Source organism: Astyanax mexicanus, chromosome 20 (genome assembly GCF_023375975.1).
Source record: "Astyanax mexicanus isolate ESR-SI-001 chromosome 20, AstMex3_surface, whole genome shotgun sequence".
Taxonomy (NCBI): domain Eukaryota; kingdom Metazoa; phylum Chordata; class Actinopteri; order Characiformes; family Acestrorhamphidae; genus Astyanax; species Astyanax mexicanus.
This window is the reverse complement of record NC_064427.1, coordinates 34557051-34583124: the sequence shown is the minus strand read 5'-3', so window position 1 is coordinate 34583124 and position 26074 is coordinate 34557051. Positions and strand designations below refer to the sequence as shown.

The 26074-nt window shown below is 38.3% G+C and overlaps 1 protein-coding gene across 1 annotated transcript in view; it reads left to right on the top strand.

Annotated features, from left to right (window-relative positions):
* Nucleotides 1-22044, top strand: part of cblb (Cbl proto-oncogene B, E3 ubiquitin protein ligase) — a 159218-nt gene extending 137174 nt beyond the window's left edge. Inside the window, exons 14-19 of the mRNA XM_022681396.2 lie at nucleotides 6845-6988; nucleotides 7115-7179; nucleotides 7501-7608; nucleotides 9333-9488; nucleotides 11250-11372; nucleotides 13420-22044. Of these exons, the coding sequence (XP_022537117.2) occupies nucleotides 6845-6988; nucleotides 7115-7179; nucleotides 7501-7608; nucleotides 9333-9488; nucleotides 11250-11372; nucleotides 13420-13673 (850 nt within the window). The 3' untranslated portion in view covers nucleotides 13674-22044. The remainder of the gene's footprint in view (nucleotides 1-6844; nucleotides 6989-7114; nucleotides 7180-7500; nucleotides 7609-9332; nucleotides 9489-11249; nucleotides 11373-13419) is intronic.
* The last annotated feature ends 4030 nt before the right edge of the window (nucleotides 22045-26074 follow it).

The window sequence follows — 26074 nt, the reverse complement described above, 5'->3', positions numbered from 1 at the left end:
AAACAGACACATTCACCACAGTGTGAGCTTTAGACTGAGAGAGATCAAGCGGTTCACGAGAAAGAACAATTGCTGTGGTGACGGCCTATTCTGAGTTTCGCTTAGTACTGCTGAAAGGTCCTTGACATTTACAGAACTGTGTCTAATAAAAGCGTCATCATCTGATGTAGAGAGAATAGAACAGCAATTTCCTACACACACACACTCTCACACACACACACACAAACACACACAGACACACTCAAGCCTAGTAAACTCAGCAGCAGAGTGTGACCAGTCTCATGGCAGCAGCATGCGACTGTTTGGCTGGTTTGTGTGTATTTATTAATGGATTGGTGGTACAGGCTGAGCAGGAGATGTGTGTGTGTGTGTGTGTGTGTGTGTGTGTGTGTGGAGTTCATGAATTGAGTTTAGGCTACAGGACTGCATCTGTACACAGCAGAGGCTTGAGTGAGATTGCTGTAGATGAGTGTGTGTCATTGTGTGTGTGTGTGTGTGTGTGTGTGTGTTTCGTTCAGTAGCTGCAGGCTAAAGTGCAGCTGTGCACACTGATCTGCTGGCTCAGTGCACACTGGATTCTTTGTAATGAGCAACTCTTTTTCTCTCTCTTTCTCAGACATACACACACATACACAACACACACACACACACAAAGAACTGTTGATGTAATTTTCCACCTTTAGCAGAAAAACACATCCCCTGTAGGGGAACCTGTATGTGTGTGTGTGTGTGTGTGTGTATTCTTCCTGGTTGTGTCTGCTTGTTTGAACATTACTCTGGCCGAGTGACGCTGAAGATGTGGAAAATGTAGCTCCATAAACGCCTTGGCGTTACTGAGACAGGAACAGCCCCACCACTTTGCTCTCTGATTCATAGCTGCCTGAGTGTGGAGGAGGTTTGGAATGATCCCGTTCTAGGTGTTTGCTTCGCCCCCTGCTGGACGTGGAGGTACAGAACGTACTGGTCATGTGCTGGACAGGCTGTTTTTGGGTCTTAGCCAGGACATGGTGACTTTAGGCAGTGGTAAATGATTTTAAGAAGTTCAGTATGTTCTATGTCTGCAGATCCCACCACAAACGATATGAAGGGTTTGGATACATTTTCTCATTCATTGTTTTTCTTTTTTTTTTTCTTTCTTTCATATATTAAATTGTAAATTAATACTGAAGTCATAAGTTATCCAGACTATGAAGGAACACGTAAGCAGTCATATAGCAAACAAACCAAAATACACTTATCTGGAGTAAAGCTGTTAACTTGCAGTTTCTGAGGCTGGTAACTCTGATGAACTTATCCTGTGCAATAGAGGTAACTCTTGGTCTTTCTTTCCTGGGGTAGTCCTGATAAAAGCCAGTTTCATTTCATTCAACAATTTTTGATAGTCTTTGTTAGTGGACTTAAGGATACTTTCAAAGTTCTTAGAATTTTTCGGATTGACAGACCTTCATTTATTTAAGCTTTTTCTTTACTTAGTTGAGTAGCTCTTGCCATAATATAGATTAGAACATTACTCAAATAAAGCTGTTCACTTTATTACAACTTTACCTTTTCACAACTGATGCTCTCAAACACATTAAGAGGTCAAGAAATTCAAGCAATTAACTCTCGACAAGTTCAGCACAGCTGTTTACGGTTCTACCTTCCATTTTTAAGCAAAATTGGATGTGAAGACCCCCCCCTCCAAAAAAAAAAACACAATCTTGCAATAACTTTGTTTTTGCTAGTAAAAAACTTCAGATGCCATTACAACAAATATATATGTATGTCTATGGAAGAAATTAAGAGATCACTTCAGTTTCTGAATCAGTTTCTCTGAATTTGCTATTTATAGGTTTATGTTTGAGTAAAATGAACATTGTTGTTTTATTATATAAACTACAGACAACATTTCTCCCAAATTCCAAATAAAAATAGTGTCATTTAGGGCATTTATTTGCAAAAAATGAGAAATGGCCGAAATAACAAAAAAAAAATGCCGAGCTTTCAGACCTCAAATAATGCAAAGAAAACAAGTTCATATTCATAAAAAGTTTAAAAATCAGTATTTGGTGGAATAACCCTGTTTTTTAAATCACAGTTTTCATGCATTTTGGTATGTTCTCCTCCACTAGTCTTACACACTGCTTTTGGATAACTTTATGCCTTTACTCCTGGTGCAAAAATTCAAGCAGTTCAGTTTGGTTTGATGGCTTGTGTTCATCCGTCTTTCTCTTGATAATATTGCAGAGGTTTTTAATTTGGTAAAATTAAAGAACTCAGTTTGTGGTCTCTTTTTTTTCCAGAGTTGTAAATGAATCATCAAAATTTCTAATTTTCAATAAAGTACTTAGACATCTGTGTAAAAAAACATGGATGGAATATAGCTTTAGCAATTTTATGTTTGCTCCATTATTTATAAAAATAAGATCATTCATTTTCACCATACTATGATAATCTAAAGTGGGTAGATCCATACACAGTTCTGTACACTTTGCATCTTTGCATATTGTTTGCACGAGTGCCTCATGTGTTTACGTGTCAGAGAGGTGCTTACATGATTACATTTGACTAATGCGAGCCCATCTAGCTACACAGGCCAGAGTAAATGTTTATCCCAGTGAGGGTCTGCAGTCTTGGCAGTGTGAACAGGAGGGAGCCTGTGTGAGCTGTGTGAGCTGGAACAGCCAGGTGTTGACCAGGAGCCCATCAGTTAATACATTACTAAGGGTTGTCACAGTACCAGAAGCTTGGCTCTTTAATGTTGTATCACAAAACATCCAAACAAGATCACCTTTCCTATCAACACACTTTAAGCACAGTTTAAACACGCGATAAACGCATTGTTTACGGGTCTGTTGATTGCCAGTGTGTTGGATGTGCCTTTTTAATTGAAACCAGAGATGGAAACATATCAGACAAGCACTGCTTTTTTTTTTTTTAAAAGAAGTATCCTCTATATGAACATACTGTGCTGGCTAAACTAATGTTTGTAAAGTAACATGTCGCTGATTAGCAATGGTCAGATCATTTTCCAGGTCAGTCATAAAGTTACTCCTAATGCCAAGCTCAGACTACATGACATTTTTGTCCCTCACAATGTTCACTATGTCAGATTAAGCAATTATTTTCGTTTTGCATCGTTCTCAGGGGACTGGCAACAATAAACGTTAGTCACAGACCAATCATCGTCCGCGTCCTCGCGTGAGTTCATAGGTCATCGCGGGGGAGAAGCATAGAATCTGAGAAACACGGCTACAGAAGTGCTTTGCGTGATGGAAGCGCTTATGTGCTGAAAAAAAAATAAATAAAAAAGGGGGAAAAGCGACTGTGGGCTCCTGGGTTCCTGGGTGACCCAAATGGACATTAAATGCTTTTTGTACTCCAGAGAGATCGGCGACTGGGAGTCAGGCACAGTGGCTACCCACAGCCAATCGGATCACGCAGAGAGAGAACCACAGGCCCGAAACACATCTTCTTTACCAGAGCTGTTTAAGGAGAGTCTGCCCACTTTCCCTTTCCTTGTTATATCAGTGTTGAACACTAGAGGGAGTCTGCATAGCCTTTCTGTCAGTCCAACACCAACTGCTCGACTTTACTCTCTCAGATACAAGTTTTCAACACTTGTTAACATGTGTTCGTAAAGCAGTAGCAATTCTTAAGCTGTTAGTGATGAGACATATGATCATCATTTTATGTTTCTCACAGCACTACACCAAACAGAATATTTTAGTTACTAAAAAAAAATGTAATGATAATGTTATGATCTTTAATTAGGATTAATGTGTCCTTTTTTTTTGTCCAAAAAGATGCCAAACAAGTTTAACAGTGGAATCATCAGAACTGGTCAATGTGGTAACCAGGAAAGGCATGAGCTCAGTTTCTGTAAATACACTGCTGTGCATGGAAACGTCTGTTCTAACTCATTGCCAACTGCCCAAACATAATCAAAAATTTACAAACATGATTTGCACATGTCGAATGTGACCAAACATGTCCAGACAAACACAAACTGCCATGGAGCACCAAGTGAATGTTGGTGTTTTGTGAAAGAAAAGACTGATTTCCTAAAATTTCTAATAAAAAGATATATCTGGGTACATTTCAAAAGCTACCTCAGCAGTGCAATTATAGTCATGAATGTTCCACTGTACTGGATCCTTTTTGCAAATGTACCCCCTAACAGTCCATGTGCATGTGAGTGAAATTTCTATAGAGAAAAACAGAAAAATGTTTGGTAAACAAACATATTCCAAGGATCATTTACCTCAGCTAACATTAATATCCTAGCCCTGTACAGCTACAGCTATCTTTCATGTGCAAAGCAGCCAGTTTGTGAAGAGGTAGTAAACTGATAAGTGTAATAGGTGATGCTATAGGGTTTATTTCACGTAATTTTGGGAGTATATTTGTCTTGTATACAAAGTGTAGGCCTGCTGCCACTGCTGAAGAAATCCTAATGTTTGCGAAACACTACTGTATGTCTTATGATGTCTTTTGATAAACAAACTTTTTACTTGTTCTCTTTTTATTCACCTATTACTTATTATTTTCGTTTGTCAAATATTGAAGTGCAACTGGAAACAATACGATTTTTTAGTGTATTTAAATTGTAAATTTTTACCACTTTTTTTTAGTATCAAAAAATCAAGGAGCTTTCTGTATTTGCACTGTGGAACACCACCACAACTAAAACATGGTCATTTCCATTCTGTGGTGTTTGTAATGTATTTTTAGGTCCCACTTTATAATAAGTGTCCCTAAGTACTATGTAGTTACACAGTAACAATCCATGTAACTACAGTGTAACTACTGATGAAGTACACATTGTTACTGATCAACTACAGAGGTACTGTCTAGTATGCAATTAGGGCTGATTGAGTACACACACGGTGTTACACATGTGTAAGTACACTTGCTCTATCACTTGTGTAAGTACACTCCCCCTGGTAAACGTGTACTTAAACAAGTCAAAATTACCTTAATACACGTGTAATTACATAACCTGTCCCTCTGTAGTTAATCTGTAACAATGTGTACTTCATCAGTAGTTACACTGTAGTTACATGAATTGTTACTGTGTAACTACATAGTACTTACAGACACTAATTATAAAGTGGGACCAATTTTTATTTTATATATATTGTAGTATGTGTGCCTGTGTTCTGTTACACTGATTGTTCAGACGTTTGTATGCTGTGGTGGTATTATGCTCCATAACTTTGCTAATGAGCCATAGGATGTGTCTTTTTTGCTGCACAGTCTAGGGACTCACTTTGAAGTTGTGGGCATGAGGCAGAGATAATTAAGGGTTTACTTTGCACTGTTGGATGGCATCGTTTTAAAAATCAAACCCACAGTGCCTTGTCTTCTTCTAGCCTAAGATGCTAATTGGCTAGTACTCTCTTTATCGTGCTTCGTTTTTTTATTCTGTAGGAGTAGATGAAATGTTTTGCACTTACTCTCTTATTCTGCACATGTACTGCATTTAGCAGAGGGATGATGATGATTGTGATGAAGATGATTATGATGATGATGATGATGATGATGAATGTGATGGCAGTGTGTGGTGTACTGACATTAGTCTTTGACTGATCTGAGCGCTCTGTTATGTGTACTGCTTTGACCATAACGTCCCTCTTGTACTTTGCTTGCTCATTACGGCTCAGAATCTGCATTTCTGTGAAGCTCCTTTGGGACAGTGTGTGCAGTAAAAAGTGCTTTGTATACTGTGTTCAAAAGTCTTTGGACATCCCTTATAATGAGTGAATTAATATGACTTAACTTTCACAGAATGGCAAGTCTAGCATAGTAACTAAGGTTACATTGCTGAGCAAACTTAGCCTTAGCACTTGTGTGATTTACAAAAATAATTATTTTAACTATTATTCTCTGTAAAATAAAATCAAAGTTAGCTAGCTAGCTACTTAAGTAGCACTGCTGAGGTAAATTCATGATGAAAGTGTCACCTCTGATGTAAATTCATGATGAAAGTGGCAATGCTGAGATAAATTAATGATGAAAGTGGCATTTCTGAGGTAAATTTATGATGAAAGTGGCAATGCTGAGGTAAACTCATGATGGAAATGGCAAAGCTAAGGTAAATTCATGATTGTAGTGTCACTGCTGTGGTAAATTCATGATGCAAGTGGCAATGCTGAGGTAAATTCATGAAGAAAGTGGCAATGCTGAGGTAAATTTATGAGGAAAGTGTCACTTCTGAGGTAAATTCATGACAAAAGTGGCAATGCAGAGGTAAACTTATAATGAACGTGGCAATGCTGAGGTAAATTCATGATAAAATTGTCACTGCTGAGGTAAATTCTTAATGAAAGTGACAATGCTGAAGTAAATGTATGATGAAAGTGTCACTTCTGAGGTAAACTCATGATTGAAGTGGCAATGATGAGGTAAATTTATGATGAAAGTGGCAATACTGAGGTAAGTTTAAGACAAAAATAGCACTGCTTCTGTAGAATAGCATGACTGAAGTAAATTTACGATATGAATGGCACTATTAAGGTAAATGAATGACTTATTTTGTACTGCTAAGATACATTTACCATTAGAGTGGCATTCTGAAGTAGATGGCTAAATCTGTGATTAGAGCAGCACTGCTGAAATAAATACATGGTTAGAATAGCACTGCTGAGGTTAAGTATTTACTGAAGTGTTTGTGTAGTTTATTGTTGGTTTTAGTTTAAAAAGCAGGTAACATATATATTTATTTATTATTATTATTATTTTATTTTATTTTATTTTTTATTAAAATGAATGTCTTACCCTGGTGTTTTCATTGTTGTCCTGTATTTGGTAGTAATGACCAGTAGTAATGCAAATTTTTCTGTGTTTGTTTTGTGTTCTAAAGGTTTAACAATCCATTCAGCAGCCCATGCTTGGAGCGATCACGGCTATTAACAGATAGAGTAGAGGATGAGTATCAAATCCCTTCATCACACCCTGTATGTATCACACAGCCTCCCGTCTGCATCTCCGTACGCATTCCTAGCAGGTAGGTGAACACACACACACACATTTAGAATATATTATTATAGAATTAATAATGTGACCATGGTGATGGTATTTGTGTCTTACTTATGCTGAGTTTAACTCAACACATTGCTTCTTTGTTCTGAAGGGGTTTAGAGAACGGCTCGTCAGATCTGTCCTCGGAGGGGAAGAAGCCCAAAGTTCCTGAGCACAGTAAGCTTCACTGTTTCTGCTTTTCTGCAGCACTTCAGCTAAACCTCATCTGTCATATCCATCTCCTGCTTGGCTGCCTGTACGGAGCTGTGTGGGTATATCTGTGCACTGAGAGACTGCAGGATAAACCGGGGGTTGCTGGCTGGGTGGAATAAAGTGTCAGTTTGTTGGTTGATTAGGAGTGTGTGTGTATGGCATGCTGTTTTCCCTGGAGCACTGTGTGTCTGTGTGTGTGTGTGTGTTTGTGTGTGTGAGAGATTCTGAAGGAGGCGGGGTGTCTTGGTGACAGTTCAGTGTAACTCTGTGTGTTATATTCCTCAGGTGGGTTCGACTCTGGCTTGTCGCTTTCGGGTGTGGTGCACCAAACACAGTGTCCCCTCCACAACAACAGGACGCCATCAGACTACGACATTCTACTGCCCCCACAAGGTAGCCAGTGATATGGCCCTGCTGATTGGCTGCCATGTTCTGCTAGGTTTTTAATCTGGCAGTTGTTGTTTTATATATCAATATAATATCACATATTTTATTGTATATTTTGCGTGACAGTGATAAAGTGCAATCCTTAGATTTTAATTAAAGTGCAAGATTATTTCTAACTATAGTTCAGTGCTGTTTAAAAGAGATAGATCTTCAGTCTATGTTTGTTTGGACACCAGGTGGAAGTTCATTCCACCACCTTGGTACCAGATAGTTCTCGACGATATGAAGTTATTTCACAATTTATTTCTTGATTTTGGTCAATATGAGACAATTCTGATATTGATATCAACAGTATAAAAACAACACAAAAAATGTGATATCCCGATATTTAAAGACATTTAAAGATATTTAAATATTTAAAGATTCAGGATACACAGTATATATTATGTTTTGATCAATAATAGCGAATTCTGCTATTCTGTTATTCAAATGCTCTTTTGTATACAGTAGAGTGATGATTGTTAAAATGACCGTATAACAACATAGTGCTGCAATTATACTTCAAATTATTACAGATATGTTGTTGGAATTGAAATCTGGATATTTTTAATATCCTTAATCCATAAACATTAATATTTAAACAGTCAACATACCAGCTCATTCATATTAATGGGCTCATCTTGCTAGGTAAACACAATGAGTAATATCTAGGTGATTCCATGTTGTAATATTGTCCAATATCTCATTATTATGATTATTATTATGACAGGCCTTACTTCACTGCATACATTGCAGATTGCAGATTGAATTTTCGCACCAGGAGTAAAGGCATAAAGTTATCCAAAATCATTGAGTAAGACTGGTGGAGGAGAACACTCCAAGATGCATAAAAACTGGGTTATTCCAGGGTTATTCCACCAAATATAGATTTCTGAACTCTTAAAAAAAACTTTATGAATATGAACTTGTTTTCTTTGCATTATTTGAGGTCTGAAAGCTCTGCATCTTTTTTGTTATTTCAGTCATTTCTCATTTTCTGCAAATAAATGCTCTAAATGACAATATTTTATTTGGAATTTGGGAGAAATGTTGTCTGTAGTTTATAGAATTAAAAAACAATAAAGATCCTTTTAGTCAAACATAAACCTATAAACAGCAAAATCAGAGAAACTGATTCAGAAACTAAAGTGGTCTCTTCATTTTTTTTTTTTAATTGTCAGAGCTGTATATGAGAAGAAAAGTAGCAGGATCTTACTGATCACTTTGTTACACCACTGAGTGTCTGAGTGATGAGTCTTGTCTGATTGTGCGTGCCTTCATTAATATTTTGTTAGGCGATTTGCTAATCAAAGGCAAATTATTGTTCATCTCCACTCCTCATTAAATTTTGATACAAGGTTCCACATGCTGATTACTGGTTGTAATTTGAGCACAGTGACTCATTCATAGACAAATCGCGTACCTGAATACCTGATTCCTCAGGAAATCCCTCCATCATCCCTTCATAATCTAACAAGATTTATTCCATTAAAGTTGTGTTGCATGTAAACAGTGTTTAATTACTAACGATATGTACTAGTTAAAGTGTGTGATTTTATATTATCCATGCTCTGTCTATTGATACGCTGTGAGGATGTTTCAGCTTTGATGTTTTATCTCCATCTAGTGGAGAGAGGTGAGAAGTGCAGTTCTTTATTTCACTTTTTATTTCACACTTGTTTCTTTTCCAGCCCCTTCAGCAGAGGATCTTTTCAACGCGCTCCCTCCATCACAGCCTCCGCCTCCTCCACCCGTCAGACACAGCTTTCCAGATGTCTCCTTATCTCCGTCCTGCTCCAGAGCTGCTCGGCCCGTATCTGGACACGACCACTTCCTCCTCAATCCAGGCGAGTCTGCTCCACTAGTGTGTCACTTGAGTTACTGATGTGTGCCACACCATCAAATGCGTTTTATATCAGAGCCGATGAGTAGAGTGTGGGTGTTTTATCATATTTTTTTTTAAATGTTGGTTAGAAGTTGGAAGTTGGTAGGATACAAAATCAAAGGGATGATTCAGCAAAAGTATTCATCCCCTCTGAGTCAATACATTTCGGAACCACCTTTTGCTGCAATGACAGCTGCAAGTCTTTTAGGTTATGTCTCTATCTAGTGATTTAAATTTTTGCCCATTCTTTTTTGCAAAACAGCTCAAGCTCAGTCAGATTAGATGGAGAGCGTTTGTGAACAGCAGGGTCCAAATCATGCAACAAGTTCTTGAGTGGGTTTAGGTCTGGACTTTGACTGATCCATTCTAACACATGAATATGTGTTAGCCCACTGTAGGCTTAATGTTTAGGGTTGTTGTCCTGCTAGAAGGTGAACCTCTGCCTCAGTCTCAAGTTTTTTTCAGACTCCAACAGGTTTTCTTCCAGGATTGCCCTGTATTTATCTTCATCTATCTTCCCAATAACTCTGATCAACTTCCCTGTCCCTTCTGAAGAGAAGCAGCCCCAGAGCATGATGCTGCCACCACCTTGTTTGACAGTGGGGATGGTGTGTTCAGAGTGATATGCAGTGTTATTTCTCTGTCACACACAGCGTTTTGCATTTTGGCCAAAATGTTACATTTTTTTCTTATCTGACCCAAAGCACCTTGTTCCGCATGTTAGCCGTGTCCCCAACATGGCTTCTGGAAAACTGCAAAAAGCAGTCCACAGCTAATAGTTGTTCTGTGGACAGATTCCCCCACCTGAGCTGTGAATCTCTGCATTTCATCCAGTGTCACCATGGCCCTTTTGGCTACACCTCTGATCAATGCTCTCCTTGTTCGGCCTGTAAGTTTAGGTGGACGCTTTGTCTTGGTAGGTTTACAGTTATGCCATACTATTTCCAGATAATAGATTGAACAGTGCTCTGTGAGATATTTAAAGCTTGGAATTTTTTTATAGTCTAAGCCTGCTTTAAACTTCTCCACAACCTTATTCCTGACCTGTCTGGTGTGTTCTTTGGACTTCATGATGCTGTTAATTCTCCAATATTCTCTTAACCAACCTCTAAAGGCGGCCCAGCGCGGCTGTATTTGTACTGGGATAAGATTACACATAGGTGGACACTTTGTAGTCCTTTGCAGTCATCAGGCAACTTCTGAATGCAATTGGTTGCATTCAGAAAAAAAGGTGGCTGAATACTTTTGCACACCACACTTTTAATTTTTTTTATTTGTAAAAAATGTTTTGAATAATGCATAATTTTCTTTCCACTTTACAATTGTATACCACTTTGTGTTGGTCTTTCACATTAAATTCCAAAGAAATATATTTGTGTATGGTTGTAATGTGATAAAATATTGAAAAGTTCAAGGGGTATGAATACTTTACAAGCCGTGATAGGTGGATGGATGGATGGATGGATGGGTGGATGGGTGGATGGGTGGATGGATGGATTGATGAATAAATGAATGGATAATCTTGACAAGTCTTTAATGATCCAGCATGTCAAAAATAATAAAAGACTGATAATAATATCTGCTTCTGGTATGCTACTGTGATGTGATTATTGCACTTGTGCACATTGCAATGGTGTTGCTAAAAAACAATGCACTGTGCATCCCTAGCTTTGTCAATGTTTCTTACTTTGTGTCTCTGTGTGTGCATGTGTTTACTGTGCAGATGCTTTCCTGGATGCTCTGAGTAACTCCGTCCCTCTGCCTCCGGTTCGAAGACAGACAGGGGAGAACATGAAGTCACCAGTCAGAATATCACAAGAATATGACCAGCTGCCTCCTACATCAGGTATAATTATAGTAATGTATTTCTAATATACCAGTGATGGGCTGTTACATTATATTGTATTGTAGGGCTGTCCCTAACGATTATTTTTTAAACGATTATTCTAACGATTATTTTTTTCGATTAGTCGACTAATCTATTCATTGAGAAACATATTTAAATAATTATTTTACGTTTTAAAGCAAACGATAAATTACTATATTTATATATAATAACAACAACAACAACAACACAAGCCTACTAAACCAAACCCCACACTTATAATCACTTACATGTACAGCACGTTGTTTAGATCTATAACGCTAAAAATGGATAAGCTCCCATACACCACAACCGTGTGTTGCACTGTTTTCTGTGACCGCTAGATTTTGTGACCACTGGCAAGTAGTTCTCAGCAGACCGGTGCACTGGCCGATTCGAAACGTGTTCGTTTCTAATGTTTACCCCGACTGGCCAAAACGGTTCAGTTTAGGGCTGAGGGTAAGGTGTAGGTATAGAAAGCTTCCGTTTTGCCAATGAACGCTCATAACCGTGAGCACTCGTCACAAAATTCCGACGGTGACAGAAAACGGTGTGACACCGCAGCGCCGACGGCGCTAGCTAAAATAACTTAAGGCAGCTAGAGCTTAGCTAAACACCTGAACTTATGAATAATGCTACTGTTTCTGGAAACTGCGAAATGCCATGCACAAATATAAACCAAAAATGTATAATTTCTGCCTGTGGCAGGTTTAAAACCTTTGGTAGACAGCCTTAAGTCTTTTTAAGGACACCCGCGGAGACCCTGATGTAAACGGTAACTTACTGTGTGACCCTGTTGACATAGTGCTCCTGGATGTTTGCGCTTCAAGTGCTCCTTTTGCACGTATGGCAGAGGACCACATTGTTGCCCTTTTGCGTGAAATGCTCCCAAACTTTAGATGCCCGCTGGCGTTTTTTTGTAGCTGGAGATTGCTCTCCGGAGTCCAAGCTCTAGAGCTTAGATTCTCTGCCCGAACCCGACATGACCCGAGGCCCGCCCGTAAATCCGACCCGGGCTCCAGAAAATAGTCCGAGATGTAGGCGTCTGTTTTTTAATTATATTTTTATTTAAAAAAAAATAACGAAAACTGAAAGTGAAACTAAACTAATTTATTTATAAGCGCTGTTTTCACTACCGCAGTTCTACAGCGGGGGTGTTGTGCCGATTCTGTCCGCGAAGCGGGAGTCAGATTCAGCAGAGAGTCGGATTCGGCACAAACGCGGCGGCACCTCGCGGTCCGCGGTGTCAGTTGTAAGCGCTCGCGCTAGCCGCAAAATACGGCAGAAAACACTGAGGGAGCTGCAGAATTATGAATGGGACTAGAATATGAGCACGAGGAGATCAAAGAGAACCTTCACCTGTGAGTAGCTCTCACCAGAACACACAAATCTCTCTCTCTCTCTCTCTCTGTGTCTCTCTCTCTCTCTCTCTCTCTCTCTCTCTCTCTCTCTCTCTCTCTCTGTGTCTCTCGCACGTGAACTCCTCCGCGTTTGACTTGCAGAACTGTGTTTAGCTGTTCTTAAAAATCATTTTAATTAAATAATAGTTCTATGCTTCTATGTTACCGTGTTAATTAACATAATTCTGATCATATTTCGCTCATTAAAACAGCCCGAAAACAGCCAGTTGGAATTTTTGGGCCCGATCTAACCTCTAATGCTCTCCACAGGCGCCGCCATGTTTACGACGCGCCGATGCACGTTATGCAAATCGATGTATTTTTGTAATCGATTACGTCGATTATGTCGACGCGTCGCCCCAGCCCTAATTGAGTATAATATCTATATATTGTGAACTGAACCGCTCTGAAGTGCTGTCATTGTACCTGTGAAGTCACTGCACCCTGCTGCGTTTTTTTATATTAGTTAAGCCATTAGTAGGAGATAAGTGCAGCCGTCATGAATTATTGACAGTGAGGCGGTAATGCTCTTAGTGCCTCTGAGGATTGGAGATGAATTAGAGCTGATTGGTCTCGTTGGTTCTTTATGATCTGTCTAATGGAGCGTAATGTCCTTTCCCGTCCTCCAGTGTCCGGGGATTGCCTGCAGGCACCCGCGCGGCCGCCAAAGCCCTTCCCCAGGAAGACCCCTCCAGACGTCCAGCACAGGAGGCCGCCCGAATCCTCCCAGGAAAACGTGGACGCCAAGATCGCCAAGCTGATGGGCGAGGGCTATTCGTTCGACGACGTGAAGAGGGCGCTGATGATCGCCCAAAACAAGGTGGACGTGGCGAGGAACATTTTGCGGGAGTTCGCCCTGGTGGCCCCGAGACTCAACCTGTAGCCAAACGCCCAACATCTCTCTCTTTTCTCTCTCTGTCTATCTGTCTCTCTCTCTCTCTCTGAATGACTGTCTGATTCTGTCCTGAGAACTGGGGCTGCAGACGGTCAGCTTACAGGGCCATTCCAGTACCTGACCTGGATCAGAACGAGATCTGGGACTTGGGACTTGCTCTCTGCGAGACTGGACGCAGGTCCAAGGAAGAGTCGTCAATGTTTCTAAACACAAAAACCTGTGTGGGGGGGAGGGGGGGAGAAAATAGCCTTGTGTTTACAGTTATGTGCCGCGTGGTGGCTTACTGCTGCTGCTGTCTGCTGGGTCCTTGTCCATTCGCTTTCAACTCATCCAGTTCACAGATCTCCAAAAGCATTGGTTTATGGCTCTGCTCCTGCATTATCCCTGGATAGTTCAGTTTAGGAATGTTAAGCGGAGTTGTTAGGGGGTCGCTGTTTCACGGTTGTCATGTCATTTGATTGGATTGAATGGTTCCAGCACACTGGAGCAGGGTAGGAACCTGGATTTCAGCAAAGTTAGCAAATTTCCCTGCTCTAATACATCTGCCAAACCTGGCAGTTAAAGGATAGAAGTTCCACAGCCCTGCGCTAGAGCATCTTATCATTTTCTTTGTTTTTAATTTCTTTTTCCAAGTATGGTCCGAGATCAGAACTGTCCATCAGTTTGATTGGAATATGAAAGGAGAACTCCGGTGTAAAATTGACTTTTGGTGGTGTTGTAAAACATGAATTCTTGAATAGCCCATCTCTCCCGTTCTCCCGCAGCTTTCCGAGATCTAGTAATTGTGTGCAGTTTCTCCAAACATGCTTTAGAATAGATGATATGGGGAATATTTTTCTCCTGCAGATAAATCGCTTTTTACACCACTGTCCAGTCAGTCTCAAAGCAGCTCCACACCTCGTTGGTAAAATCCAGAGAGCATTTAACATTTAAAATGAGGCATTAAGAACTTTAAAAGAGATCTAATCTCTGTGCGCCACCATCACTGTACTGATCATGAATTTACTTTAAGATGGCGAAACTGCACAAAATTACTGGATGTAGGAAAACTGCAGGAGAGCTTCTTTTGTTATTTGTTGAGCTTTGCCTGAGCTTCTAAAGTTTTACCACACAGTCACGTAACTTAAGTGTACACAATTTTGCCATAAAATCCACAATGAAGTTATTCACAGATTATTATTATTTTTTTTTTTTACTGGAAGTCTCACTGGGAAAGATTAAATTTACCAGAATGTGAGTGCAGTGTTATATTAAGGTTTACTTTAGCTTCAATCTGCAAGTGAGCACACAGCAAGGTGTTGTGTACTTTAAATTACATACACTTGTCCACAAATGTTATGTATAATAATAATAGAAAAATAATAGTTAGCAGGTACAATAAATGACAATTTAACATTTACACTGCTATGTTTTGAGCTACACAAACTTAAGTAGTGTAATGCATGTGTAATGTAAAAAGCCAGTTGTAGAAATTGTGAGCTGTTTTAATCCATCCCATTCCTGCAGATTTTACAGTGGGGCTGAAATAGCATTTAAAATATACGGCCCTGGAAAAAATAATAGGACACTTCAGTTTCTGAATCAGTTTATCTGATTTTGCTATTTATAGGTATATGTTTGAATAAAATGAACACTGTTGTTTTATTCTATAAACTACAGACAACATTTCTCCCAAATTCCAAATAGAAATATTGTCATTTAGAGCATTTATTTGCAGAAAATGAGAAATGGCTGAAAAATAACAAAAAAAGATGCAGAGCTTTCAGACATCAAATAATGCAAAGAAAACAAGTTCATATTCATAAAGTTTTAAGAGTTCAGAAATCAATATTTGGTGGAATAACCCTGTTTTTAATCACAGTTTTCATGCATCTTAGCATGTTCTCCTCCACCAGTTTTACACACTGCTTTTGGATAACTTTATGCCACTCCTGGTGCAAAAATTCAAGTAGTTCAGCTTGGTTTGATGGTTTGTGATCATCCATCTTCCTCTTGATTATATTCCAGAGGTTCTCATCATTTTAAGAGTTCTTTTATTTTTTTCCAGAGCTGTATGTATAATATGAGCATTTTATGGACGAGGATTATCCTGTTGGAATAGTGCACCAGAGTGCATTTAGGAAAACGAAGGGCCGCTGGTTAGTTGACCAAGTACCTGTTATGAAATGTTATGAAATGTTTTTTTTTCCCCTTCATTTATATCAGGCATATCCAGCAGATGCCTCAAAGTCATGAATTGTCATCACTTTATAAAAAAGTGCTAAAAACTATAATAATAAAACAGTTTGAATACTATTAAGTAAATTCTGGAAAGGTTTGTTTTCACCACCTGTTTGCATAGTCTTGCATAGTCTAGTGAATTAATGCCGTGAAACAGTGATTGTCAAACCTTAGCGACCCTACTGTCACACTCAGGCCCTGAAGAACCACAGAGTTAATTGCTTTCTAACACTTTTGAATTCACCTCGTGAAGTTCTTGCCAATTAGCCATGGAATTGATTGGGCAGTGTTAAATGAGGTAAAATGCTAAACTCTGCAGTGTTGTACCCCTCCAGGACTGGAGTCTGACACCTCTGGTGTCACAGCTCTGTGGTCATCAGTTCTGCTGCTGGAGGGCTGGAGTCTGGCTGGCACACTTCGCTAATTTCCCTGTTCTAACACATTGCCTAAACCTGGGTAATTACCTGCTGAGTGGGATCAAGTGTGTTTGAGCAGAGCTGTGCTGGTCTCGGGGCCTTTAGGAGCAGAGCGGAGGACCAGTGCTGGTCTTGGGAACTCCTGAAACAGAGCAGAGCAGAGCGGGGGACCAATGCTTGAGTTAGAATTGTCTGAATTGAAACGGAAATGGAATCGAACCCCACCCTGACTGTTGGTGTGGCCAGTGTGTTGTAGGCTGCTGTTGCCTCTCCTGCCACCTCTGCTGTTGCTGCTGCAAGCCTTATCCTACACACACACACACACACACACACACACATACACACACACAGACGTATACACTCATTGTCAAAAAAAAAAAATGGTTGCAAAAAGTTTTTTTTTTTTTTTTTTCTCAATACATGATTAAAATTTGGGCAACACTTGTGTAACACAACATTACCAGAGTCTCAGCATGGAGTTGTAGAGGTTCCTAATGTTGTCCTGTGATAATCCAACCTGTGCTGCTCAAATATTTACAGAATTCCTGCAGATATTGCAGTATTTTCTTATATATCTATAAATGTATTTCAAAGTTTTCTCATTTTCTCCAAATTTAGCTTGCCCAATTGTCCCACCCATTCAACTGCTATTCAGCCGTAAATCCCCATCACTAGCGATGCCTCAATACAAGGAGGGTAAAGACTAGCACATGCCTCCTCTTTTCAAACTGCTGCTGATGCAGCATTGCCAAGTAGCATTACAGTGCACTCGGAGAAAACCGCAGCGACTCGGTTCCGATACATCAGCTCACAGACGTCTTGTGCTGATCAACATCACCCTTTGGAGTGATGAGAGGAAAGAGAGCACCATTCACCCACCCAGAGAGAGCAAGGCCAATTGTGCTCTCTCGGGTCTCCCGCAGCTGATGGCTAGCTGCATGACCAGGATTCAAACCAGTGATCTCCGAATCATAGTGGCAGTGCTTTAAACCGCTGGACCACTCTGTGCCAGACTAAAAAAGCAAACCGTTGATTTTGACCTTTTATATGAGTCATTCTGTGACAGTTTGGCACGACTACCCACTAAGTTTAATTCCTGTTGGTTGATTCCTTCTGAGTGCAAATATTTTTTTTTTTGATAATGAGTGACACACACACACACAGACACACACACATACATACACTTTTATATAGTTTTACAGTTCCATTTGAGTCTTGATCTTGTGTTTTATTTTCTGGGGATCATACAAGTCTTAAATCAGACACAACTGTATTTTTTTATTTTATTTTTCCAGATTTTGTTTTTTTTCTTTTACCACCACTCCTTCCCTCTCTTCAAAGTGACATTCTGTGAAAAGACAAACTCTACCAGCCTGCAGAGTAGAGTGCTTTTCTTTCTCTTTTTTTTATACAGTTGCCTGTTTCACCTCTCGTTCCACAGCTTCAAAGGAGATCAGTGTATTTTTGTGGTGCTGTAATCAGGCTCTGTCCACTCTGTAAAAAAGAGTCAAAATAAGAGGTAATGGACTACAGCCCACGCTCCAAAACCAGATTCCGTAATCACACAGCTCAACTCAAAATCTCTCTCTATCTCTGTCATAAAGAAAGAGAAAGCCTCCTGCTGAGATCTTTTCAATTTCTATTACGTTTGATCATTTATAACACACGCAGCTCATATCGTACCGTACAGTGTTCACGCAGTCTTCTCTACAGGCCACGTTTCTCCCAGTGCTCCTCATTTCTGGTCCCTGCCGGCTTTATTCAGCACTCAGCAGTCAACGGCATGGTATTCGTGTGGTGTCATATACCCACATCAGACTTTATTATTTATTAATATTATATTTTTGTAGTTCTTCTTTATAAAAAGCTTGAATGCTTCAGGAATGTTTTTCCTGTCGTTGGTTTCTCTCTTACCCACAGAAAAGCTTAGAGAAAGATTACTGCAGTCTAGTGTGGCCGTAAGGTGGTCCAGCAAGAACGCCAGGTGTCAGCTAGTAGGGGCTTCTCTGCTTTTCCACACCAAGGAGCTGCTAAAACATCAGTAACATCATCATCAGTGCCAAAAACCTCTTAACGACTATCTAAAAGTAATGTAAATGATTGAAATTAACATATTTACATCCTTATCAGACACTCCAGTGTTTAACCTAATCTCTGTCTGCTGCAACTGTAGGTTATGACTTATTACACACAATATTATACAGCAATAATGTGCAAAATAATGTTCAATAAAGTTTAACTATCCTAAATTCAGTCGAACATTTCTGTTTAAAAAATTGAATTTAAAATTAATTTTGTAATTATACAAAAGACTGGAATGTATTTTTAGTATTTTGTATAGTTAAAAAAAACTCAATATAAAATGAATATATATATTAATCTTACAAAATAAAGTTCCCCCTCAATTTTATAATTTAGTGGCATCAGTATGTATTCCTCAGTATTAAATCTATATTGTTAAATGGCTTCAGTGTGTTCTCTTGTTGCCTCTATATAATATCTTGTGGCCTTAATATATTATGTGGAGGTCCAATATTTTCTTTTGTGGGCATTATATATTGTTTTCTGGCCTCATTAAATTATATGGTGCCTCACTGTACTATTGTGTGGCCACAATTTTGTATTTTGGCTACAATATATTATCTTACAGGCCTCAGTATATTATTGTGTGGCCACAATTTATTATTTTGGCTGTAATATATTTTATTGTGGCCTCAGTATATTATCGTGTGACCTCGTTATAATGTTTAGTGGCATAAAGAATTATCCTGTGGCCTCAATAGATTATCTTGTGACCTCTATATATTATCCTGTGGTCTCAATAGATTATCTTGTGGTCTCTATATATTATTGTGTGGCCACAGTTTATTAATTTGGCATCAGTATATTATTGCGTGGCCTCAACATAATATTTTGTGTCCTTGCTATATTACATTATGACAAATATATTATTTGTGGCCTCAATATTTTATTTTCAGCTTCAAAATATGAGCGTGTTGCTTCTACATATTAATGTGTGACTTCAATATAATATATTGTGCCCTTGATTTATTAGATTGTGCCCTCAATGTATTATTTTGTGGCTTCAGTAGATTAACTTTCTGCCTCAGTGTATTGTTGTATGGACTTCATAAATTATTTGTTGGCGTAATTAATTAATTACATTGCCCTGTTGCATTAATATGTTATTTCCTGGCCTGAATGTACTAGAGCATCTCCAAAAATTAGAATATCATTGAAAAGTTACTTTATTTCAGTAATTCAGTTCAAAATGTGAAACTCGTATATTTTATATAGATGTATTAAACACAGAGTGATCTATTTTAAGCGTTTATTTTTTATTATTGATGATTATGGCTTACTGCCAATGAAAACCCAAAACTCAGTGTCTCAAAAAATTCGAATATTATATAAGACCAATTGGTATTTTTGGCAGTGTGCCAAGTCCTGCTGCACTGACTTTAGACTTGATGATAAAACAGTGGATCAACACGTACACTGCTGAAAGTACTAATTGGTCTCATATCATATTCTAATTTTCTGAGACATTGATTTAATTATTTTTTTTATTGGCTGTAGCCATAAACATCAACAATAATTTAAATAAATGCTTACAATAGATCACTCTGTATGTAATACATCTATATATAATATGAGTTTCACATTTTGAATTGAATTACTGAAATAAAGTAACTTTTCAATGATATTCAAATGTTTGAGATGCAGTATTATTATCTATTATTATCTTTTGGCTTCAACCTAGTTGAATCAGTTATACTCTACAGATGTAGCATATAGAGATCGGGTTGAAATCACTGGAGTATTCCTTATAATAACTCTCTAAAAATGCTGTTTCTCAGAGAAGAGTCAGTGCAGAGACTCTTTATTAGGTTTCTTTGAATTCATTAGACCTTCAGCTCTGTAAACACTCTGGTCTCCAACATGCAGCGAAAATTCAATTCAGTCCTGACTTTTCTCTCCAGTTGCCAAATGAAAGGTTTCTGAATGTCTGAATGTCTTTTATTCACGTTCACAGATTAGTTATCCAGAGGATGGTAATTAGTAATTAGGCAAGTCTTGGGTTTTTGGCTTTGCTCTCTGATATTCAGCATTTTAAGATTTCCTGCCTGAGGCTGTATAATGAGGAGAGAGCAGCCATCAGTGGACAGCAAATTAAGCAGGACACTCCAAATTAAGGCCCTCCTCCTCCTCCTGCTCCTCATTCCGATGTTTTCACCTGCAGGTCCGGATCAAGCGGACTTTATTCCTCCGTCAGAGCGACCGTGAGCTTCTTCTTTAACGGTCAGAGCAGATCAAATAGCTACTATATTCAGGTTTATATTCATGTAGACGGGAACATGTTGGATGATTAAAAAAGTGACTGAATGCTGTCTGTTCCACACAGTGAGAGAAAGATACAGAACTAGAGAAAGAGAGAGAGAGAGGGATGAGTAAGAAGAGGCTGTAGAGCAGGAGTGTCCAAACTATTGATAGTGAGCATTTCTAGCGCAGAAAAACGGGCCAAAGAGTCTAAAAGCGGAGAGAGTGCGCATTTCTAGCGCAGAAAAACGGGCCAAAGAGTCTAAAAGCGGAGAGAGTGCGCATTTCTAGCGCAGAAAAACGGGCCAAAGAGTCTAAAAGCGGAGAGAGTGCGCATTTCTAGCGCAGAAAAACGGGCCAAAGAGTCTAAAAGCGGAGAGAGTGCGCATTTCTAGCGCAGAAAAACGGGCCAAAGAGTCTAAAAGCGGAGAGAGTGCGCATTTCTAGCGCAGAAAAACAGGGCAAAGAGTCTAAAAGCGGAGAGAGTGCGCATTTCTAGCGCAGAAAAACGGGGCAAAGAGTCTAAAAGCGGAGAGAGTGTGCATTTCTAGCGCAGAAAAACGGGGCCAAAGAGTCTAAAAGTTGCCGTAATTAAGGAGTTTAATATTAAGAGACATCATGAAATGAAACATCAATTTGAAAAATCTTAAAACACTGTCAAAGATAAAGAGAGTAAGGCAAGTAAAATGATGTGTAAATGAAATAATCAGGAAAAAAGTATTATTTAAAGTGGTATATTTCATTGTTTGTTAGTGTCGCCTGTGACTTCAAATATATTTCTCCTTCTGGCCCCCAACAAAAAAAGTTTGGACACCCCTGCTGTAGAGGCTACAGAGAGTGACACTCCACTTCTTCATCCGCTGACTCTCTGACTCTCTTTTCGAGATCTTGTAAGTGATATATATATATATATATATATATATAATAGCAGATAAGATCTTTGATCTTCCTGATCCTGTGTGATCTTCCCGCAGTTTCAGATCTGGCTTGGATCATACGCTCTCAGATCTCCCTCTCGAAGCTTTGTTTTGCACCGGTCATTCTCTCCTGATCTCAGTTTCAACTCCCAATTCAAGTCTCCAGCAGAGCGGACAGACGCGTCCGTCTGTCTGAAAACAGCCCATCAGAAAGAAAAGTGGCCTTCGATGGGTGTGAAGAGGGTGGGATGATTTCTGTTTTTTTATTTTTTATCCTTTTTTGTTTTTGTTTATCCTCTTCTTATTTTTTTAAAAAGCGATTTTGTTCATTCTTAGTGGAAATGCCTTGTGGATCATGCAATGTGTGCAATTAATTTATACTTTGTTTAAAGAAAAAAAATCCTGAGATTATTTTCTTTGTTCAGTAATGATGGTAACTTGTGATCTGTTCTTGTGAAAATGTTTTATAAAAGCCAGTATTAACAGCGCTGTCTGCTCTGCCCTGTGTTCTTTTGTTTCTCCTCAGGCCGGATTCCCAGAGCCGGATTAGTCTAAGCCTAGATTACACAGGATTTTATAAACGTGAAGCACCTCTGGCTCTTCAGTGTAGACCAAGACTAGGCTTACTCAGTGTCCAGAGCCGGTTCTGGATATAAGAGGTATAAACACTGGCTTAACCATCGCAAGTCTTGAGCACAGTTAACAATTTCATCAGTCATGATGCTGGCAAGAAGGTATTTATGACATCACTGAGTGAGAACTGTTAAAAAAAAAGAAAAAAAAAATGATCTTGTGGTGTCAATTATTTTGTCTCCTCAATATGTTATATTGTGGCCTCAATATTACAGCTCTGGAAAAAGTAAGAGACCACTTTAGTTTCTGAATCAGTCTCTCTGATTTTACTTTATATATTTATAGGTTTATGTTTGAGTAAAATGAACATTGTTGTTTTATTCTATAAACTACAGACAACATTTCTCCCAAATTCCAAATAAAAAAATTTGACAATAATTTAGAGCATTTAGTTACAGAAAATGAGAAATGACTGAAATAACAAAAAAGATGCAGAGCTTTCAGACCTCAAATCAATATTTTAGACCTTCAGAAATCAATATTTGGTGGAATAACCCTGGTTTAATCACAGTTTTCATGCATCTTGGCATCATGTTCTCCTGCACCAGTCTTACACACTGCTTTTGGATAACTTTATGCTGCTTTACTCCTGGTGCAAAAATTCAAGCAGTTCAGTTTGGTTTGATGGTTTATGATCATCCATCTTCCTCTTTATTATATTCCAGAGGTTTTCACTTTGGTAAAATCAATTAAACTAATCATTTTTAAATGTTCTCTTTTTTTCCAGAGCTGTATATTGTAGCTGCACGATATTATATTATGTTATGTTGATGCCTCAATTCAATACATTATGATCTCACAATCTTATCTTGTGGCCTTAATATATTATAGACTAGATTAAATCCATGTCTAGGGTCAGTTCTTGCTACAAGTGGTATAAGCAGTCCATGAAGTCCCACAAGTCAAAGGAAAGTATTAATATCACTGAGGGGAAAAAAGCAAAAAAGAAAGGGGAACACATTTTTCTCACACAAAACATATTTTTTCTCATTTATACACAACTTTTCAGGCAATGCCCTAAAATCATTTAAGATTTACAATGGTCCTATTTGTCCATAAATTTGGATATAAAATAAATTATAAATTGAGTTGTTTTAAAAAATGGAAATAATTGTGAGTTACGTACTATATGGATTAAATCACAACTAATCAACTCATGGATATATTTTGATTGGTTATAATTATGTAGATGTGTCATAGTGCTACACATTTTCTAATTTTGCTTCTTTTCTAAACAGTTTAAAAGTTTGAGCATTCATATTTTTTACAAGATTTAACTGCACATATCTGATATAAAATAAAATGTCAGTTGTTCTTCCAGCACCAGCTGACTAAAGACAATTTACTCTGCATGTGTGGAAAAACATAAGAAATCAATTGAAACAATTCTGCTGTTTGAACGTCTGGATACAAAATGGAAAAGTCAGTAAGATATTAGAATTATTAGAATATTATATTAGAATATTGGAATTATTTAACTTTTCATAACACTATAAAATATATTTCCCCTGAATTCCAGTTCAGATCTGCTCTGTGGTTTTCAGTGTTAGTGATGTTAAAAGCCTTTACACAGCTTCCCCATGAGGTGCGTTAGTTTTAAACATTCTACAGATATTCAAGTTCTGTCAAAGTGGTATGGTAGATTTAACAGCGGTCTGCAGCAATGTGTGAGCTCAGCATCTACTGTTTCAAAAAGGAACTGCAGGGTCCTGTTGCTTCATGCAATGCTGCCTCAAATCTTAAAATATGAATCTCTAATATAAATTGGTTTCATTGCTTTTACTTGGAAAGCTTATGTTTAACTGTATTACCCTCTTTTCGGACTACAAGGCGCACTTAAAATACTTTTATTTTTCCAAAAATTGACAGTGCGACTTATGTATGAATTTTACTAGTCATGTATTAAGGCACTCTGCTGAAGTACAGTGTTATTAAGGGTCAGTTTTCGGTGCAGTTTGTCCAGCACTGAGCTGGACAGTATTAGCATTATCATGTTAAAACAAGCTACGTGGGACAAACCGCTAACTGATAGCGCCTTGGGTTACCAGAACACTCAGACATTCATGTCCTGCTAGGGCTGCCATGTGTAGCTAATGCTAATGCTGCTGCACCCAGCCTTACTTTACTGGAAACTCACCCTTAGACAAAATAGTGGAAATCTAACTTACTGTAAATCAACAGACATGCATTACACACCAAAATAAACAGTTTTCAGGAGAGAAATCTGTGTGAATTAACATAGTCTAGTGTGCCTTATGTAAGAAAATAGACGTTCAAAAAACGGTTACATCTATCTCTGCCATATGGAGGCTGTACTTCAACTGGGCTAGCTCTCATTGTGAGTTTATTCACGTTTCAAAATACTGCTGCTATACCCACCAATAATTAGATTAAATTAATATAAAATTGAATTTTGTGGCCTATACACACAATGTAATAATAAAATCTAAAGAAATATGTGTGGAAATATAGTGAAAAATGCACAGATGAGTTCACAAAGTTTTTTTTCCCTTTTTTTTTTTCTTCAAATGAGCAGACTATTGAGCAAATCTATTTTTTTTTAACTTGAAGATCAAGATGCAAAAACACCAACACACATCATTTCTTCAAAATGTACACTTTATTCTCAACAAAAGTACAAAACCAAAAGTCTATTTACAAACACTTTTATGGCCTTCTTTTCGTTCACCCTCTTTGGTTTCACTGCTGCCCTGATGGTTTGGAAACAAACATATGCATATGAGGGGAAAAACAAATAATCCAATTACATGTAAAAATAAAAAAACTCAAATGTTCAGTACCTAAAGGGCATGGCGTTTAAAGGGACGCAGGGAGACAAAAACTAAACGACAAAAAAAAAATATTTCAACCATCTTGTGAACATTTCACCGAGCCATCCAGCAGTGGTGGAAGTAGTACATTTTGAAGGTATAAATAAAGGGGAGAGCATTTTCAATATACCTGAATCTAACGCCCAGGCAGAAGTGTAGCTAACCTCACATTCTCACACAATATAAATAGCCAAACAAGAGCTAGACATGAAAAAAAACCCACATATTTACAACAAACCCCTTTAGACCACAGTGAGCGGAACAAATGCCCCAAAACCCTCACAAGCCAAGAACCACAGTGTGGGACACTAACTAACTCAAGCGAATCACACAGGAGAAACCAAAACCATAACCTGAACCAAAGTGAAACATGGATTAGTGTGAACAGATGTGCAGATATGAGTGTGAATGAAAAGAGTACACTATATTATACTGTGTAGGTGACGAGCTGCAGTAATTACTGCGTTCCATTTACATCGGATGTTGGATGGCAAACAGTTTGCTAAAAAATGTAGAGTTTACCAGAACTGGTTTGATAATCCTTTACTGGTATGTTATTGCAAATCTATGCAAAATTTGACCTGTTTTTTTATTTTTCCAGCTCATGACTGTTGGCACTAGTCATTGATATCATTGCTTTTAGCAGTATTTTGCAAATCTAAACACTGTGAAAACAGGTCCACAGATAGAATTTTTTCAGAACTGATTTAATGAAACACAAGTAGATGAGAGTGCTACTAAACTGTGTGAAAATACTGCTTTTACTATGGGTGATGTGGGGCAGAACCACCTTGGATTCCCAACTCCCAACCTTGCAAAAGGCTTTTCTTACTTTAAACTTGGAAATTCCGATATCCAAGTTCAAATGGAACGCAGCAAAATAAACTGACAAATTCGGGCAAGACTCTAGACACACAAGCTTTCATCATAGACAACGTTGGAAACCACATCCTAACATGTCAACATCAACACATATGTAGACACTCCTCTCTGGAGGAGATAAAACTATCTATGTATTTCTTTCTTTCAGCAAAAATAAATATACTTGTCAA